The 20,452-nt window shown below is 41.9% G+C and overlaps 2 protein-coding genes across 7 annotated transcripts in view; one reads left to right on the plus strand and one right to left on the minus strand.

Moving 5' to 3' along the window:
* The window catches only part of LOC116834025 (kelch domain-containing protein 3-like), a 29,190-nt gene extending 16,799 nt beyond the window's left edge, over positions 1–12,391 (plus strand). Inside the window, exons 4-9 of one of the 3 annotated variants that reach the window (XM_075070313.1) lie at positions 60–138; positions 2,454–2,500; positions 3,266–3,386; positions 4,903–5,089; positions 5,756–5,912; positions 9,319–12,391. In XM_075070313.1, coding sequence (XP_074926414.1) covers positions 60–138; positions 2,454–2,500; positions 3,266–3,386; positions 4,903–5,089; positions 5,756–5,912; positions 9,319–9,444 — 717 coding nt within the window. In that variant the 3' untranslated portion in view covers positions 9,445–12,391. Of the gene's footprint in view, positions 1–59; positions 139–2,453; positions 2,501–3,265; positions 3,387–4,902; positions 5,090–5,755; positions 6,472–9,318 lie in introns of those variants that run through there. The other 2 variants (XM_032795837.2, XM_032795838.2) reach the window with 2 other exon arrangements.
* A 1,643-nt stretch (positions 12,392–14,034) lies between these two features.
* The window catches only part of EPB41L5 (erythrocyte membrane protein band 4.1 like 5), a 90,762-nt gene continuing 84,344 nt past the window's right edge, over positions 14,035–20,452 (minus strand). For all 4 annotated transcript variants that reach the window (XM_075070309.1, XM_075070311.1, XM_075070308.1 and 1 more), the window contains one exon: positions 14,035–19,559. In XM_075070309.1, coding sequence (XP_074926410.1) covers positions 19,502–19,559 — 58 coding nt within the window. In that variant the 3' untranslated portion in view covers positions 14,035–19,501. The remainder of the gene's footprint in view (positions 19,560–20,452) is intronic.

The raw sequence follows: 20,452 nt of genomic DNA on the forward strand, positions 1-20,452 counted from the left end.
GATTTTTGTACTGCACTTGGCCACCTCTGGGTGATACACGAATATCATTGTGCTTGCAGGGCATCCTCTATATTTTCGGTGGGATGGTGGATTCTGCTTTTACGCAGGCGAAGATCCCTCTCTGGATGTATGATATTGGTATGGAACAAGATAACCAGTTTTCTTCCAAGAGGCAGCAAAACAGACTTGTTCAAATACACAGTAATTCCACAGAGGGTAATACAATAGTAAGGGCCTAGTTGTGTCTTCTGATGTACATGTACGTACATATGCTCACATTTCCTTTTGGCTTCACTGGGACTTTTACACGCAAAACCACAGAGAGAATTTTGTCTTAAAAATTAGGCTGTGAAACTGCCAAACAATCAATTTTTCTTTCCATTGGGAAATATTTTGTAGCAACATTTCTGTACTCAAGGTTTTCAGGATTTTCATCAGACTCCTTACTTTTAGAGTTTTATATGTTGATCTTTAAAAAGTTCTTTAGCAGTGAAATAGCAGGCTTAGAGATTAGGGGATTTTTTTTCTGAATTATGTCCAATGGTGAAGAAAACTCACAAATGTTTGTCTGTTATGGGAGGAAAATAGTAACGTTATTTTGCACTCTGAGAAACACATAGAAAGGCTGGGACTAGGGCCTTGTCTACACGACAGGGGTAAGTCGACCTAAATTATGCAACTCCAGCTAAGTGAATAACATAGCTGGAGTTGATGTAGGTTAGGTCAACTTATGGTGGTGTCTGCACCACACTGCGTCAACGGGAGATGCTCTTCCATCAACTTACTTATGTTTCTCGTTCCGGTGGAGTATCGGAGTCGATGGGAGAGTGATCTGCAGTGGATTTAGTGGGTATTCACTAGACCTGCTAAATCAACCTCCAGTGCATCGATCGCAACAGCGTTGATCCCCAGTAAGTGTAGACATGCCCTAAAAAGATCAAATAAAGTAGAAAACTACTTGAGATGAAGAAAAGGGAAAAATGAAAACGGCATTTCTTAAAATTTTTCCTGACCGTCTTTAAAGACCAAATTTTTGTTTATCACTGATTTAGCTCTAATAAAGGCAATGGGTCATTAATATTATATCCAATAATATTTTATACATTTCCCCTGGGAAATATTACAGTATGTCATTTTATGTGCTGTTAAATAGTTTACTATTAATATTTCAATGTAACATTAAATAAGTATATTACATAATATATATATTATATTATATGTGTTATTCTATAAGGTGCCACAGGATTCTTTGCTGCTTTTACAGATCCAGACTAACACGCTACCCCTCTGATACATATTATATATAGTTTCCCATGAAGTGCAGCATGGTACAGGCGAAAACTGGGAGTGAAACCTCCTTGCTACTATTCTCTCCTGATTTCACTATGTGATCTTAGGCATGTTCTTGCCTATCTCTGCCTCAGTTTCCCACCTGTAAAGTAGAAATACTCAACTCACTTGACTGAATTAATCAACGTTGAGATCCTTGGATGAGAACTCCTATTGAAGTGGAAAGCATCACATGAAATAGGCTTCCCTGAGTCATAGTACTAAATTGTCAATCAGTAAAAATGAGCTCTATAGAGTACTAGTTAAAGATTGACTTTTATTTTTTTTTTTAGAATTCCCCTTATTAAAAATATTCACTACCAAGATCTCAAGATAAATGGAACTTTTGCACATTTAGGCCTGGGCTACACTAGTGGGGGGGAGAGATGGGGTTCGAACTAAGATACGCAACTTCAGCTACGCATTGAAGTGTCTTAGTTCGACTTACCTGGCTGTCTTCACAGCAGCGAGTCAACTGCCGCGGCTCCCCCGACGACTCCGCTTACTCCTCCTGCTGAAGTGCAGTATGGGCGTCAATTTGGGGATTGATTTATTGTGTCCAGACAAGACGCAATAAATTGATCCCTGATACATTGAACATTACTCACCCATCCGGTGGATAGTATAGACATACCCTAAGACTACATCACAATGTTACAAAAGAAGAGCATTCCCCAGCAGAAAACACAAACTTTTAATGTATAATATACAGAATAGCCGATGGTGATATTTACATTGAGAAACCTTGGTGTAGGAAGTAGGGTGACCAGACAGCAAATGTGAAAAATCAGGACAGGGGGTGGGAAGTAATAGGAGCCTATATAAAAAAAAGACCCAAAATTGGGATTGTCCCTATAAAATCGGGGCATCTGGTCAGTAGTAGGAAGTGTATAATACAGTCTAATATTTTCTTAGCTCAGAGAATGAAAAGACAACTAAGATAAAGGCAATTACAATATGCCCGTTGGTAGCTCACGATATTGCTTTGTTAGTGTTTCATCCTTGCTATATGGTAAATATACCAGGATGCCACTTTTAAAATTGCTATTCAGATTTTTTTTAAGCAACAGTGTCCTCTTGTGGTCTTAGATATAAACTACACTTTGTTAAAACAATCCTTTTAGATTCATTGAGATGGACTGAGTGCCGGCACACAGCAGTGGAGATTGAGGTAAGGGAATGGGTGAATCAAATGCATGTTGATTGCTTTAAAATGTGTTCCCCAAAACAGTTCCAGTCTAGACTCCTCAGGGATATGTTGCTGTAAAGTACACTGCTTTCTTTCCCTGAAATTTCAATAGCTGAGGTTTCCCCCGTCTGAAAAACCTGGATACTACCTACCTTTGCCAAACACTTTGATCCTAGGATGTAAATGTTGAATGTTATTACCTCTACTGTTTTTTTAACCCTTTAATCAAGAGGGCCAATATTAAGCCTAGGTTGCCACTTTACAAGAGGCTTATTCTCTTAAAACTAGGATTGTTTAAAAATATTGATGATATTCATAAACCTCCAAGTTTGATGTGTGCTGTTTTCACAAAAATCTGGCAATTTTTTCAGTTCTTCACTCTAAATTAGAGACTTCTTTGGAAAAAAGTGAATCAGTACACACAAACAAAAAACCCACTCCTGTTTTTGAATGAAAACCTCAAAATGTAAACATTGACTTTTTGTTCAGCTATGGGATCAGTTTTCACATCAGCACATCTGAAGATTTGAATTTTCACGTTTTAGTGCAAAAATTAATATTTCATAAAATTCTGACCATGGAATCACTCAAATCAAAATTGCTAAGATTTTCACCTAGATATCACTAGATTTTCTTTTCTTAAATTGGGGGCAGAAAGTGGTGCTGAGATAAACCTGCATAGATCCAGGATGTCTATGGCAAAGTTTGTTAAAGTGATTTTTCATTTCATTACTAAAATGTTTTCAGAGCATTGCTCCAGCTAACAGAAAGGGCCACAGCGCAGTAGTGTACAATTCCATCATGTACATCTATGGGGGATACTTCGACATCAAAGGGATTTCACAAGAGTTTTGGGCTTTACATTTTGGTAAGTTAAAACTTCTCTTAAGATCTGATCCAATGCCCACTGAAGTTAATGGAGAGCCTCCATCATGACTTCAGTGGGATGTGGATCGGCCTCTTAAGAAACCCCTTATCAGCAGGGATTGTATAGAAACCTGTGTAAATCCTCAGATTTTGCTATGGTGGGCAGAATTTAATATTTCATTTTAATAATTTTTTTTCTCACATTCTGATTGCAGAGAAAACCCATTTTAGGCTGGAATTAATGCTAGCAGGGCACCATAGTTCTGAAGGAGTCTGCCTGTTCTGTGCTAGTCCTTTGGCTGAGGTCTCCAACACAATTTCAGAGAGTCCACTGTACAGAGATCAGCTGATAGCTTTTGCTGTCTACTGTCGTATTTTTCAAGTTTTCAAACAGGACTACTAAAAACCTTAAACCTCAGCTACAATGGTGACCTTCCCTGATTCAGTGGTCACTCTCCACTATAACTGCACTCATTCAAACCTCTCATGTAGACTGGCTAAGTTGCAATTTGCATTGGTGCATCTTATCCCTGTTTCAGTGGCTTTGCGTGTCTACATTAGGGGTTTGTAGAGGTGCATCAATACCAATGGCTTGTTACTGGTGTTAATATCCAGGGCAAGGCCTCAATGCTTGTTAGAAGTGAATCCATCTTTTGAAGGCCTTATCTACATCCCCATAAACATCCACTCTGTAAACAGAATTCAATTCCTGAATTAGAACCCTACTTTTAATCTGCCACTCTTCACTGTAAATTGGTGCTGTTGCAACTGGCTTTTCAACTGGAGTCGTAAACTGCAAAGGAAGACAGCTATTCTCAATCTTGTGTCTCAAAGCTGTTTAACAGACAGGGTCTGCTCTGACAAAGTATGTTTTACTGCAGAATTTTAAGCATCTCTAACTGCTCGGACTCAGTATAAAATACCATAGGGACCAAAATCCTGCATTGGCAGGGGATGGTTTCCATCTGCACATTTCATCACCAGCCTTTATTATCCTGGTTTGGAAACCAGAAGATCCCAGGCTCAGAGTGACTGAAAGCACGTGTCATCTAACGGCTGTTCAATGGCTTGTTCGGAATCAATTGGTGTATCTGTATCATCCTGTGTTCCTCCAACCCATTGCCAGCAGAGGCACTAATGAGTAAGTGTGCATGACGGCTGACATACCCTCTCATCCCTGGAAAGCAAAGCAGTCTTTCCAGGTCAGAGTTGAAGCGCAGAGCAGAGCAGGGCAGTGTTAGGAAGCCTGCAGTACCTGTTCTGTAAATAAATGCCTCCAGCGTTGCCCATCTGGAACTTTCATTAACACTTACACTTCAAAATAGGTTTTGGGTTTTTTTAACCACCATACTTTAGATTTCATATATTACCATGGCATCTCATGCCAGATTAACTTTAGGGAATGGAGAGGAAATGAAACCATCCTCATAGCTACATGTTGCTTTGTTCTTTAAATACAGTTGTTCTGAGTTATCAAACATTCTTGATATCTCTGTAATGTTACCTTCTACTTTCAGATACAGGAAAGTGGTCAAAGGTATCTCCACTGTCTTGTGATGCTGGTCCAGGACCCCGGCATGGTCACTCCGCTGTGGTTTATGGCACGGGCATGTACCTGTTCGGAGGACTGAGGGGGCTGAGTGAACAGAGGGACCTATGGAAGTGGGACTTTACAAGCTGCAAGTGGTCGACTATCAGAACAAGGTAAACCTCATTCATTGTCATAGTAAATAAATTAGCGAGAGAAGAGTGAGGCCCCACCCATGGCACTGTATCCAGGCAAACAGCGCTTAAAGTAGTGGAAGTATTTGAATCTTTGAAAATGAGACAGAGGACTAAGGGACAGAACACCTGGAACAATTCTTCTTGTAACACATAAGAAGATCTTTGCAATTTCTATGATTTCTTAGGGATTTAAGCTAACTGCATTTGATCAGGTTTCACTGTTCCTTGGATTTGAGTTTGAGACAGAGGGAAATAGAGCAAGGATGGAAAAGGTGTGGCTTCTGGTTGCCCTTATCTTTAATAGGAAGAGGCAGGCTGCAGAGACTACTGGGCCCAGGATGGGATCTTGCGATTTTAATGGAAGTAAAAACTGTCCAGATTGAGGGGGAGCATTGCATCCTGGACCTCTTGTCTCTGTGGATTACCCTTCCATATCAAAAGATGAAAGTGGCTGCAGTCTGCTGCATTTTATGTCAGGAAAATATCCCTGATCTTTGGGCAAGTTGGCAAGGCAGCTCTGAGCTGGACAAAGTTTTGATGCACCAGGGCAGGCAGGAGTGTTCTGACCATTTCCTTTTCCAACTGAAATAATGAATATTCTTGTTGTTTTTATAAGCACTAAATGTTGCCTTTCCTTGTGTTTAGCCAAGGTCCTCCAAAAGTGGTGGGACACTCTTCTGTGGTTTTTCAAGACTCCATGCTGACTTTTGGCGGAGGGATTTCAAACTCTAGGCCTAACAACAGCCTGTGGAAGTACCATTTCAGTTCCCAGATATGGGAAAAACTGGCTAGTACAACAGAGGTAATTCTTTCTTCTAAAAGGTATCACTGCATCGTGGGCATTGGTGTTGGTTTCCAACTGACGCCAGGTTTCTCTGGGGCATCCCCCATCAATCACTGGTGTCTAAAGGGGAAAGAGCCTCAAAAGTTGGTGGCGGTCTCAAAGCAGAATGCCCATTTTCATGGCTACTTTCACCAGCAGCCTGTACACCAACCATTCAGCAACGATGGTGGCAACGAGATAGAAATGAAGACCTTTAGCCAGACTCTGGAGCCATTGGGCTTTTGCTCATTCCAAACCTCTTCAGAGGCAGAACTGTGTGTAGACAAAGCACAGAGCATATTTTCCAAAAATGAGCATTTCTCCCACCTCATCGCTTCCCAAGAACAAGCTCTCACTGCTGCTGAAGTTACAAAAAACAGGAGAGGAACTGACTGTCAGCCTGAGAGACCTATGAGCATGGCAGTTACCAACCATCCTGATATGCTGCTCCTGATTGGGGGCAAGCCCCGGTCCAGTCTCTGTGAAATCTCACTCTGGCAAATGGAGCTGAACAGCATTTAAATGAAATACACATAAGAGAGACATTCCCACCTGCTTCTCAGTAGAACTAACTAGGAAGTATTATATCCAGTGGTCTATTTCACATTTTTGGTGAAAAACAGTCTTTCTAATAACTGACTGAACTTCTTTTTACACAGTCTTGGTTTATGCCCTTGGTTTTGTGCGGTAGAGAGATTCCTACCCAGATCATTGTGGGATCCTTTTTTAACCCAAAATTACAGTAGATCTCCTTGCAACCCCTCCCTAAGAACAACCTATTGAGCTCCTGATTCCACCCTTCTCTATAGCTGCCTTGTCTTCTGGTCACTTTCTAAGTCTTTTTCAAGTTGGTGGCCAATACTGTGTACAGTCATGGAACCCGTTAGGTTAGAAGGGTCCTCTGAGTGGGTCCTTCTAGGCCTTACAAGCACTATTTGTAGAATAAAATGTGCCAATTCTGCCTTGACTTACACCAAGGCAACCCCATCAACAATGTAAATGGGTCAAAAGTTGGTCCTCTTGATAAATTAAGATTATGGTACTGGTTAATGCACAATTTTGAACACTATTTGGATGTATTTAAACATGCTACCGCCACAATATATTTGATTCATTTAGGGGACAGATTGCAGATGGCAAACACAGGTCAGTGTAGACAACTGTCCGAGAGTCAGACTGGAACAAAGGAAGAACGTATTGTGAATACAGTGTTATGCTGGAAGCTTTATTAATGGCTACCATCAGCAGGTCCGTGATCTGTAAACAATCACAGACCAGGTTAAAGCTCATGCATGTTACTTTCAGGCTAAATGGAAGGAGGAATTAGATCCTTCTTTACGTAGAGATAGCTAGAAGCAATAGGAGAATAATGCATAAGACACTGGGCCATATGGTAAAGTCTGAGCAGGTCTGATGGTTTCCCTAAGGGGCCCTTGTAATAAAGCCTCCTGTCCCAAACCTGGACTTTAGCGTCCAAAATCTGGGTGCTTACCTGAAACTCCCCCCAAGCTCACTACCAGCTTGGATATTCTCGCTGCCACCAGGTCAGGAATTTATAGGCCTGACCCCCTTTCCTCTCTGGTGTCCCAACCCTTCCTTTGGGGACCCCCAAGACCAGACCCCTGGGTCTTCTCTCTCTCCTCTCCCAGCTTCCCCCTTTCCTGGGTTAGCCGGTGAACGCTATACTGCACTCCTTGATACAACCGAGAGGCAATCTAGCTTCCCGAGGCTAGGCATTCACCTAGTCAGCTCACACAAGATTCCCCCTCCCTTTGTCCTGCAGCCTTTCCGCCCTGGGACAATAGGAAGTTGAGACGCAGATTTGGGCTTTTCCTCCCCCCTCTGCCTCACTAGGAAAGAAACTTCCACAAGGTTTAAAAGAAAACTTTATAAAAGAAAAGAAGAAAATATAAACAATAATCTTGCATTAAGAACTCAATACAGCGCTCTTGCTTTATAAGAAATATGAACCCAGCTGATTTAAAAATAGCCGATTAAACCAGTTCAACAAAATCAACATACATGGTAAATACAACACAAAGCTCATCATACCCGAATTATTTTGTTTCCTTGTACTCACAGAGGTTTAGGAGAAACTTTGAGATAAGATGGAGTTAGGAGAAAGCTTGTCCCTCACAGCCGAGGAAGCAAAAAAGACACAGCAATCCACATCTGTACATACAACACAAAGCTCTCAAGCCGAATTACTTTGCTTCTTTGTACTCACAGACTTTGGTATAATATTTGAGATAAGAGAGAGTTAGAAGGAAACTTGTTTACCCATAGCCGAGAAAACAACAAAGACCCCGAGTATACAAATTCCCGCCCCTGACTTTAAAACAATCCAGTTCTCTGATTGGTCCTCTGGTCAGGTGTTTGGTTACCCTTTCCAGGTAAAAGAAACTTAACCCTTACCTTACCTATCTACTTATGACAGCCCTCTTGCAAACACAGCCTAGAGATTATTTGGCAAGCTTTGTATGTGTTCAAAAAGAAAGTGAGGAGAGCCCAGAGAGGGAGAAGTGACAGAGCATGCTGCAGAGGAAGACTTGGAAATTGTTAATAAAGGAACTGCCTGTTTATTTCTACTGTGTTCAGGGAAACAGGACTCTGTGTTCAGTCTCTGCAATGAAATAAGATTGCACCAAAAAATATTCCTGACTCATATTACCAATTTATCCTTCTAACTGAAACAAACCTCCAAGGTCCTGAATATAGCTAATTGTCTGGGCCAGGCGGGCAGCAGTATTATGCTATTTAAATGGAAGATTTTGGGGTTTTGGAAATAGAGACAGACCAGCATACAGCAGCCATAAAATGAGCAAATGAGGTCTTGAGTTGTATTAACATAGGGACTGATGATAACACCAAAGGAGTTATATTGTTAGGCCCTGGTGGTACTTAGACCGCAGTTGAATACTTAGTGATGTACTGATCACCATACTGCAGGAAGCATAGGTGGCCATGGAGAAGGTATAATATTGTGCTGCAAGATAGATCCTAGGACCAAGGACATGATCAAAGGCTTGGACATTTTCTTACTGGAAAAAGAGAGCTTTTAACTGAGCTTTTTGGTTCAACAAAACGGAGTGAGAAACTGTTCATGCTGACAGAGCTCAAAAATTGAGGCCAGAGTCAAGGGGAAATGCCACTTCCTTTCTAATTTCTGCTTTAATCCTTCAGCTCTGTCATTTTTAAAAAACTGTTTTCACATGCCTTAAAATAGCAAAGTGCATATCACACATTTCCCTTCTATAGCGAGTGCAAAGAAAAAAAAAGCATCTCCATAGAACTCAGTAGTGGCTCTCCTGGAAATGCTGGGAAAAGCTGAAAGGTAAAAGTACTGAATGTACATGCACAAGCTACTGCAATTTTTTTTTGCTAGATGCTGCCATCTCATAGCCTGATCCTGAGGAGTTTGGAGCACCCTCAATTGCCACTGAAGAATATTCAGCACTTTTCAGGAGATTCAGTACCTGGCAAGTTCAGGCTATTTTTCTCAATTTCATGATGTTTTTAATAATGTATTTTTATGACCCCAAATGTGTACCTTGTAATGAAAGCCAAATGTAGCATAAATGAATGAGGTTCAGATATATGGCAAAAGTGTTTGGGACCTCCTTTTATTTAGGATTTATTTTAGTATGTTTAAAAAAATCCCCCTCCATCTAGTTTCATTAATCAGATGTATCACTTCTTAAAATAGTGTCACAAAACTTCTGCCTTTATTATATCATGTATTTGTCAGCCTAGCCCACAGAGCTATTTGATATTTCCATATAAATTAACTACGGAGTTATTTAACTTAATGGTTAATCTTTAGCTTCTCTTATTACTGCAGTCAAACTTTTAATGATACTGGTAGCAGTGTTATTTTAATACTGGGTACTTAATCCAAATACTGGTTTGAGAAGGGTAATACATTGAGTAACCATGGAATTATTTCAGATTGCTGTGAAGGCATCTGAGATGTACATTAATTCCTACATCTGGAAAAGGAACAGTTCTAACTACACCATCAGAGTATAGGAGAACCTCAGCGTTACAAACACCTCGGGAATGGAAGTTGTTTGTAACTCTGAACAAAACGTTATGGCTGTTCTTTCAAAAGTTTACAACTGAACAATGACTTAATACAACTCTGAAACTTTACTATGCAGAAGACAAATGCTGCTTTCCCTTTATTTTTTTAGTAGTTTAAGAGAATACTGTACCTGCTTTTCTTTTTGTCTGCTGTTGCCTGAGTATGTTCTTTCCAACGGAGGCATGTGGTTGAAAGGTCTGCTCGTAACTGAAGTTCTACTGTACTAAGCCTGCATTACTTTTCTACAGAGGGTTTTCTAGTCTCAAATCACGGACTTATTTTTACACATTATAAACATCAAACAAGGTATTTACCTCTTGACACAGACAGGCATGTTTTCGACCACTGATTAGACAGTGGAGTTTCCAGGAGCCTCTAGGATTGCCTAGACCCACAAAAGTCTCAAATCTTCAGTAGAAGTGTATATATGTGCTATCTTTTGGGTTGGTGTGAAGTGACTGGTTACAGTGCAGGCTCTGACTGAACGCAGCTCCCTAACAATTCAGCTCAGTGACATCAGAGTTAAGCATAGGCAGAGCACATCAGATGCATGTTTTTCCCTGGCTTACTGATGGGTCTGTTTTTATGTCAGCCAGAGTGAGCTGTATGGCCCCTATTGACTTTTATCTTCTCTAGGATTGACTGGGGAGAGAAAGGATATGTAGCTGCAAGGGCAGCTGTAGATCACGCCTAGATGCCAGCAGAGACTGTTCATTCACTGACTTACTTCTAAGTCTTTAAAAACAAATCTGATTTGATACTGGAATGGAGGTTCTGAAATTCAAAGAGATCAGCCTTGTGTGTCAGTCACTTACAGACAGGAGCTCTCCTCTGTGGGGGCATGAGTGCCTTTTTGCCACGAATGTTTGTATTCCTAGGCTGCTGCCATAGCAAGCTGCAAACAGCTTGAACTGAGCCCTCAGTAAGCAATATTTGCTTTCAGCACTGCATTACTATCAACTGGAGCAGCTTCCATTTCAGTGCTTTAGTAACAGTGGGTATGGCTACACTTGGAATTTCAAAGCGCTGCCGCGGCAGCGCTTTGAAGTGTGAGTGTGGTTGGAGCGGCAGCGCTGGGAGAGAGGTCTCCCAGCGCTGCACGTAAACCACATCCTTTACGGGTGTAGCGTGCAGTGCTGGGAGCTGTGCTCCCAGCGCTGCCACCCTGATTACACTGACACTTTACAGCGCTGTATCTTGCAGCGCTCAGAGGGGTGTTTTTTCACACCCCTGAGCGCGAAAGTTGCAGCGCTGTAAAGTGCCAGTGTAGCCAAGCCCAGTTACTGTAGTTAATGGCTGCGGTAATGTTTTCCAGAAACCCTGAATAGCGTCACCCTTCCCCTTGCTTGGTACCTAGTAAGATTTTTAATGAAAATGTTTATTTCTAAAAGGAGGGGAAAAGTTAGCCAACTTGAACAAAACGCTCCATAAACCCGTTACAGCTGCTCATCCTATCAATATATGCCTTTGGCAAGGATTCAGGAATTGTTATTAGTTTAACTCTGGCCCAAGTTAGTAATCACCAAAAGTCATTACCATCTGGTGGCACTGCAGTGGTCTGTGTGAAATAATCAGTGGATTAGCTCCAGTTAGTAGCGATCACCACCATTAGCATCTTTGTTGGCAAGTCGGGTGAAGGGACTAATTTCTCTACTAGGGCTGCTCACTTAAGCACAGGGAGCAGGCCAGCATGGCAGAAGCTTGCACTGCTGCCATCTGTCCTGTACCTCTTCACTGCCTAAACATCCTATTTTCCAATGCTTGAAACATTTCATAAGCAGTACATTCACTTCATAAAGTGAAAGGGTATAACCAGGCTATTCGTATTAACCTGTTCTGGAACTGCAAGTGTATTGTTACAGCTTGAAAAGTGAGACTATTTTAGATACAAAAACCAATCTGATCTTACTGATTTAATAACTTTTTTTTTTTTTTTAAGACACAGTAAATCTACATTAGGTCAGAATATTCTGATTCTTTGTTTACCATTGGCTACCCCTGAGCAACAGAAGAAACTGTAAAAGCGGCAAAGAGTTCTGTGGCACCTTATAGACTAACAAACGTATTGGAACATGAGCTTTTGTGGGTGAATACCCACTTCATCGGATGCATGGGCACTACATGCATGCGACCAAGTGGGTATTCACCCACGAAAGCTCACGTTCCAATACGTCTGTTAGTCTATAAGGTGCTACAGGACTCTCTGCCGCATTTACAGATCCAGACTAACACGGCTACCCCTCTGATAGAAGAAACTGTGTTTATCAGTATTGAGGGCAGGGCAGTTTAGCTGCAAAATGGACGTTTTATTGTGAATGATAAGAGGCAAAAGTAAATTTACTTTTTCTAATTCAATAAAAGAATGGTAAGTCAACCTGTTTCATGATTTTGTTACAAACTTTAGAAGCAGGTTTGAAAAATATAGTTGAGTTAGAGGACATGGAAACTTTGCAGCTTTTGCTAGAGCTCTTCACTTCCTTCTGATTTAAATCACTCTTCCCTTTCATTACATGGCTAAAGGACAATTTTGACCAGCTCACCTCTCACATTTTTCCAGTAAGGGGTAAGCAGAAGCGCCTTCTTGGGAGTCATGTTCTTAAACGGATATAGCTGTGAAAGGGGAGAGAGCACGAGTAAAAAATAATCCCATTTATTTTGACACTTTCCTGAATTTAATTAGCAATAAGTGGCCTTTGTTTGTTTCTACAAACAGGTCTTCCAGCCTCCCAAGTCTCAACCCCCCCCCCCTTTTTTTTTTGATGTCTCCAATTCTTTACTTGGGCTATAAAAAAAGATGCATTATAAACCGCCAACTAAGTTATACGTTTAGGGACTGTGATAGGGTGTCTAGCCCACACAAGACTGGAAGGGGTTAAGATGGCCAAGTGGGCTAATTAATTCCACAGGCTGCACCTGGAGGAGGCGGCCAGGGAGCTGAGAATTGTTTGGGAGCAGACTCAGTAGGACAGAAACAGGAGGGGCTTGTATAAAGCCCAGGAGCTAGCAACAGAAAGGGGTGGCAGGGAGGTAGGCTGCAGTCACTCCCTGGGAAGAGGAAGCAGGGAGGCTGGCGAACCCAGAAAGGTAGGAGAGGCTCAGGGGGAAAGCAGCAAAGCATGGCTCTGTAGCAAGGCATGGGTGCTGACAGAAGGGCCCCTGAACTGGAACCTGGAACAGAGGAAAGCCCAGGTTTCCCTACCAGCCACTGGGGATGTGGCATTGACAGGCAGAAGACAATGGACTGCCTGATACACTGTGGAAAGACTTTGGGTAACACCCTCCCTTGCCCCAGAAATGGAAACCATACAGTGACCTGGCTGGAGGGATGAGTCACGAAGAGGAGGGTCCGCAGGGCGAGAGGATGCCAGGAGGGATACTGCCTGAGGAGGGCACAACACCTGAGTTAATCTCCAGTGCGATCTGGAGGAAGCACCAGCAATGATGAGTGCATCCTATGACAGAGGTTTCAAACGTGTTCAAGCTCCCATTTACACACATAAATAGCCAGTTTTCCACAAGTGTTCTGCCAATAGCCCCCATTAAAAAATCTGGCACTTAATATTCTGAGTTATCTACATGTTTTAATATATCTTACTTAAATTGCATTTTAGTCACAAACGGTCACAGACAAGTCTGTGATAGGGGTCAGAGTCTTAACCTATTTAGCCGAGTATGGGTTAAAAATCTTTCCATGAACAGAGTCTCTTCAGCAACGCAATTTCAAGCAAGAGGCTGCCAGCAAACCTTAACTTTTGGGGAGAAACATGTGGCTTGTATTGGCTGGGGCTAAAGCTTTATTATAGATGACACACAAACTATAACGCAGATAGAGTGTTTGACGGTCACATCGTTTACCTACAAAAAGCTCTTTTGCTTTGGTTTCACTGGAGGAGTCTTTTGACCTTCGATGGTTAATTTCCCACACTGACTCTTGGCTAGCCTGCCCTGCTAAAGTCACGTTAGCTGCCTTACAATTTTGTGGAAGTGACGTTCGAAGGAAAGATGACTCAGAGACCGTTTTGCACAGATGTGGTATATTTAAGAGAAAACTACAATAAAAACAATTCACAGTTGATTCTGAGTGGACTACAAATCACAGTTCTTGTTCCCATGTACAGACTCAATACGAAGCTCAGTGCAGTGCCTCTAATACAGTTTATACATTGGCTATCGTCGTGAGGCAGGAGGGTGAACTTTATAAAAAACCAAACAAATAAATTATACGCTGAGCTATTGTCAAGCTTTACATATAAAACGTAAAAATACAGTAGCTAGTGTGATTTTTAACAAAACTGTCTCGCTAAAAAATATTCTTACATACTTTGAAATAAGTTTGTCCAGTTAAGTGTAATTAGTTGTGTGTGTGTGTGTGGGAGGAAACCAGAGACGTGAAGTGCTCAGCCAGAAAGTAAAATGGCTGGGAACATCACATTAGACTCCTACCTTCCTCCCGCATTGTGCAATACCCGCTCCCTACTGCGAACAGTTCCATGGCGCTTCAGCACTTGAGCTGAAGGGGAACATCCTGATGCCCAGTGTCAAATGCTAACACCAAGTGCTCCAGATCACAGGTCTCAAATGGAGACACTTCAAACTGCCTGGATTTCGCTCTCTAATCATAAAAACCTAGTGTGCTTATAAAAGTCATTTAATTTTAATGCATTGGAGTAGGGGACCTGCACTATTTCTAAAGTCCTATGAAAGGTTCAGGTAGAATGAGGACTGCTCTTGGCCAGAAAACAACTCCCAGAGCTTAGCAGACTATAATGTATCTCCCAGCTTTTCCCATTTTCAACTGGCTGTTCTGTTATAGGAATTTTTAAACATGCCTCTGATAAGTCTTCTTGTGCAGCAACCCATGCTCTCTGCTACTCTGTGTTAAACTGGGTTACACTTGTATCATTAAAAGGCCATTAAAGACAAGGATTTTTTAAATAAAAATGTACTGTTGTCCAGCTATTTGTGAAAAGCCTTGAGTGTGACAGATGTAGGGCTAACAGAGTTTGCTGCTAATCCAAGAAGTTCTGATAAGACATCTCACATGACAAGGTGCTGGGCTGACAGTTGGTCAAGAGACACAGCTGCCAGATGAATGCCCTAATATAGGAGGTGTGCTTTCTAGCAGCGCATGTTTAGTACTTGACAGTATAGCCCCATGCTGCTTTTGAAGGGGAAGGATGATTGCGTAGTACAGCATCTCCTGCAAGAGGCAGGAATGTGCTGAAGACAAAAAGCAAGGTGTGGGGCAGGAGAGAGATTGGAAAACAAAACGAGACTGAAAAGAAGAGGTTTGTGGAAAGAAAGCCAAATTTGAACTGAGCTATTATCCAGAGTTTCTTTCCTGGAGCAGCAAGTTTTTCCTTCCCACAGTTATTTGTTCAGAAAACAGTCCAAACTGAAGTCCTACTGTGCTACCTAGGCTAATGTTCAAATTTGAAGAAATTCATACTTACGTATGTACTTTAACTGGCTAATATCTAAGTACTGCTTTATACTGCCTGTTTTTCTTACTAGCAGAGCCTTATTCCTTTAGTTAAAGTGGTAAAGAGGCCTGTGGTTTTGGTCTCTAAGATCCTGCATGCTAATTCTGATGCCCCATGTATATGGCATAAGTGAACATATGATGTAAGTAGCTATGGAATTTATTACATAAACATTTCAATGGAAATTATTACTCACGGAGTTTAGACTCTCCAGCCTGCTGCTGTTAGGCTCATTGGATGAGATCAATGCTGGAGCTTTAAGAGCCATCACTTCCATGAGATTAATAAGGTAAATTACTTTCTATTTACATTTCCATAACCAAGGTGGTCACGTGGTCCAGGCACCCTTCTGCAATGCGTTTACAATAGTCACATTTTAATTCCAGATATAAGAAAGTATTTTACTAATCCCTGTTTGATATCTAGAAACTAAACACCAACAAAGTAAAAGAGGAAGAGGCAAAATGCAACATTTAATTACTATAAACTGGAATAAGCATCAGTAAAGTAGGGTGATGGTTTCGTAATTCAAATGGAGATTAACTCCTTGGTTCTGGGAGCTGGGTTTTTCCCCTCTTTGAATGCCACATATTGGGTGGTACAAATTGCCTATTTCTTACTCTCTTCAAATTTTAAAAGGGCTGTTCTGCTGTATTTTGTAACTGTTCAACAATGTCATCAAATGTCCCAACAACAAATTCAAAACCTGGATGGCAGAATTTTATAGATGAAGCACTTAAATTAAAATAACTAAATGCCAATGGGCAACATTTTACAGGTCAGCTGGGCCTTCTACACAGCCGGTAAATAACAGGAAATGATCAGAAATGCCCTTCCGAGTGGACGAAAGGCAGTAACTGATACTCTACAGTGTCACGGTTCCTGTATTTTTCTTTGTTTTGGTAAATATGGGTCCTCTGTATTATACAATATGGATTCAGCAGCCAATCAGGCTACTGCACTTACATCTGCCATTTTGTAAGTAACATTTTAGTGAAACAAAACTATAAGCATCTGATCATCATTGGAACAGAATAGGATTTACAGGTTACAGTCTTCCAGAGTGACTGACAATTGTGGGTGCCCAACTGGATATTTAAAAGGCCCTAATTTTCAGAGAGTGGGACGCACTCACCCTCTGCAAATTAGTGGTAAAATCCTTGCCCCCCGTTAAGTCATTGAGAGTTTGCCATTGATGTCAATGGGGCCAAGATTTCATCCCAAATATCTGAAGCTGGGTACCAAAAATCCAGGCATCTAAAATCACTAGTTACTTTGGAAAAATCCTGGCCATAGTTCTAAAGGATTAAAAAGATCACACTAATTAATTCAGCATTAAACTATTTAGATTTTAGGGGCACAATATTTTCATCACCATGTATAATTTATTGGACACAGATGGTCACTGGGGAGGGACTGCACATACTATGCACTATGCTTAATTATTTTATTTTGTTAAGAGGCTCCTGTGGCTAGTGCATAGTTCACCTCAACCTGCTGTACCAACTAACAAACTTGTTTTAAATTAAAATTCTACTGTCTTCGGTCTGTTGACAAAACCAACAAATCTCTCTGGCAGGTGATGCTGCTGAGCAAACAGGTTAACAGGAAGTGCCAAGTTTCTCCATCACAGTAATGGCTTTGTTCCTGCACCTGTAGCTTCCCACTGCTGAAGCAACCTTTTTGGGCAAATGTACTAACCCAGAGTAAGGTATGAGCCAGGAAGCCATATCCATCCTAACCTGCAACAAAGCTTGGATGTGATGAGTAAACAATCCAGACCTCTACTACCGTGGATACAATTCAATGGGGAGTGAGCAGAACCGCGACATCTGGCCTATGACAGAAGTTCACTTTGAGGATGAGAAGTGCTGGAGTCAGTGAGGACTTGGGCTGCTCAATTCCTCTCACAGTCAGTGCATAGAGAGTGTGGGAATACCTGTAGTACCAGTCACAAATCCCTACCACTGTTTCCTGTAGCAGTGCCTGGGAACCACTATCCACACACAGTCACGGGCCAGTCTACCAAGCCCCACTGCTACTTGTGTTTTCTATTCTTCCCTATGTAAGGCCTTATTTATTTTATTTTTGGAGGGCTGGTGTGGGGGGAGAAGGGACTGAAGAGTGACAGCTGGCTACGTATGATAAGCCATTCCTTCCTTAACATCACTCTCAATAAGCATCTCGCAGACACAAGCACTACAGCAGCCCCTGACAGACCCAGCCACATTCAGCAGCAGCAAACTCTGTTATGCTGAGGAAAAAACCAGCCCCAAACTAACCCATTCTCTCTCATCACCACAGTGGTTCAGTCCAGTTTTTATTTTCCACGTTTAGAAATGTGCAGATTTTAAGCAAGCAGAAGTGAGAATGGGCAAAAGTTTAAGAATGTTCTTTAAAAGTGTTTCTGCCAACATGAACTAACTGCATGTAAATATTTATAAAATACACCACTATGCAGAGATCTGCCTCTGGCCCCAGTCACAATCACAGAAACTACCCCCCTTGCTATTTCAACCAGGCATTCCTGTTAGGACGCAGTCATGATAAAAGACATCAAATTATTGTCCAATTGGGCTCCCATTTTTCTTCTTCCTTTGACCTTTTGTTAAAGTTTTCGATAGCACTCACCACCATCGTATCTAAAGGCTCATCGGTGTGGTTTCTGCTGGGGACCCTATTGCCTGCAGCCCTAATGGTCTCTTCAAGCTGGCCTGTCTGTATCCTAATCCTCCTTGGGATACAGACAGCAAACATGTTTGCCATTAGTACAGGAAGGTCAGCACTCTGCAGAGTGTAGTCTGATCACCACTCTTGCACAAATGCTCCTATCTTCCACCTACCCAAATGGGTAAATTGCCATTAGGAGACATTTGACCCTCGATCCTCTTTCTGTCCCCAGCTGACCTCTTTCTGCTCTGACTCCCACCTGATATTGAAGTTTGGAACTGAATGCAGGCAGGATATTAACTGTTCTGTTTGTACACTTGTGCCACTAACCAGCTAGTCGAGTGTTCTTAAATAACAGCAGCTGGAAACACCCACAGAACCAAGATGAACAGTAAAAGTCCCTCCTAGCCCTAAAAAAAATAACAACTGAGACCAGCCTTTGGCGAGTCCCTGTGTTCACACCCTTCATCCTTAGGTCTCGCTTTCACATCCAAACTAGGATGCATCTCTATGGCTTAAAACACATCTAAATATGTTTGTTAAGTCTTCCAGGAAATGAAGATGTCTGGGACAAAATGTGAGACCTCTCTATCTTTCTCTGGGAATGCTAAGCTGTTCGGCAGAAGAATTCTTCCTTTCTCTGGCTACGAAGAGCAGCTTAAATCCAGTTACTGGGGTAAATCGGCACTCATGGGCTGGATTTTCAGTTCTTTCCAGGTGCTGTAAAGAGAAGGTGCAAAAGACTACGAAGAGGGTTAAGGCCAAGAAGGCTTGTCCATGTTGGTACAAAGGAAAACAGAGAAGGGACATTTACACAGAAAAGAATGGCCTTGATTGTATAAAATTACCATTATCGCTATTAGTCATCATTTATATTCATAACCAGCTGCTGGCCCTAGAAGTTCTTCTAATTTCTCCCAGTGTCAAGTTATGAAGCTCTGGGCCACAACTTTTCACAAAGCTAGTGGGCTGATATCAGAGTGAACACTTTCCATCTATGAAGCAGTAAAGGTAAAGAGACTAAGTCAAATATGGATGAAACTCTCCTAGATTTCGTTATTCATGCCCAGAACTAGTTCCAGCGTGTGCTTCATCTCTCCTGAGGGAGAAGCTCATGCATCCTTGGAGCTTTACATCCTACTTTATATTATAGTTCTAGCTGAACTGCAACAAAGATGAAAGTTTCCCTCCAGATTCTCAGCAAAGCAGCTGGTCGTTTGTGGCCACATCCAGCAAGAGCTTAATCCCAGGTAGGTCCTTCCAAAGGGCTCCTTGAAGATGCTAGAAGGTTTGAGTTTTCAGCAGATTGGAAGCACCGAAGCTCCCTCCTCTCAGAGTTCAGTGGTGAGTAAACATTTCGGTTTTATCGCAGGCTCCTCCGTGATGGGGCTAAAGAGAGGAAAGCAAAGCAAAGACTCTGTAAATACACTCTTCAATGGAACCAGATGCTGGGAGAAGTGCAGGACGCTACTACTGGGGCAAAGACTATGAGTTTAGCTGTGCTCCAACAACTCTATGGAAAGCTGGCACTGACTGGAGGGTAAGAGCTCAGAGCTGCTGAGGAGAAAAGGATACTGTCTGCTGCCTGAAATACACCTAGCAGCTAGCCTACATTCTTGGCTGCTCAAGAGGAAGGTTCAGAAGAACGATTAGCACTAAGATGTCTGTGCATGCTTGGACCAACACACACTAGCATGGTTTAACTCTGCTCCAAATCTGACTGCAGGGAAGGGCACAGGATTTTAATGCTAATTTAACCCACGTTATTTTTTCATCTAAAGTGAGTCAACTGCATGTGAAAGGAGCCAGGTTGACAGTTGTACTGCACCTATACTGGTGTGCCAGTGAAGTAGCAGCAGTACAAGCTTTCTCCACACTACCTCAGCAGTGCACCAGACCTGGAGAGGTCCCTAGGGACAAAGGGCAGTTCAGTCTCCATAGCTTCTCCTCTGAGATTCCAACAAACTTCAATAAGAGCCTGTGTTTGGGGTGTAGATACCTGCCCATTAGGGGTTGTGTTATTTCTGAGAGCAGGCAATGTTGGACATAGTTCTCTTTCAAGGAGAAGTGAACAATGAATGTTAGCAGCTTCCGTGGTAATCCAGCAAACGTCTAAGATCCAGATTTGTGTTGGCTGTTTTCAGTGGTTGTGTTCTCTTTGTATGATAACTGAGAGGAGGAAGAGACCTTCCTATTTTCTCTAAAAGGGACCAGAAGGACAAATTGGAATGGATTTTGCCTTGTGTGTCAGCAACAACACTGCCAGCTGAGACCTGGTTGCA

The sequence above is a fragment of the Chelonoidis abingdonii genome, chromosome 10 (genome assembly GCF_003597395.2).
Source record: "Chelonoidis abingdonii isolate Lonesome George chromosome 10, CheloAbing_2.0, whole genome shotgun sequence".
NCBI classification, from domain to species: domain Eukaryota; kingdom Metazoa; phylum Chordata; order Testudines; family Testudinidae; genus Chelonoidis; species Chelonoidis abingdonii.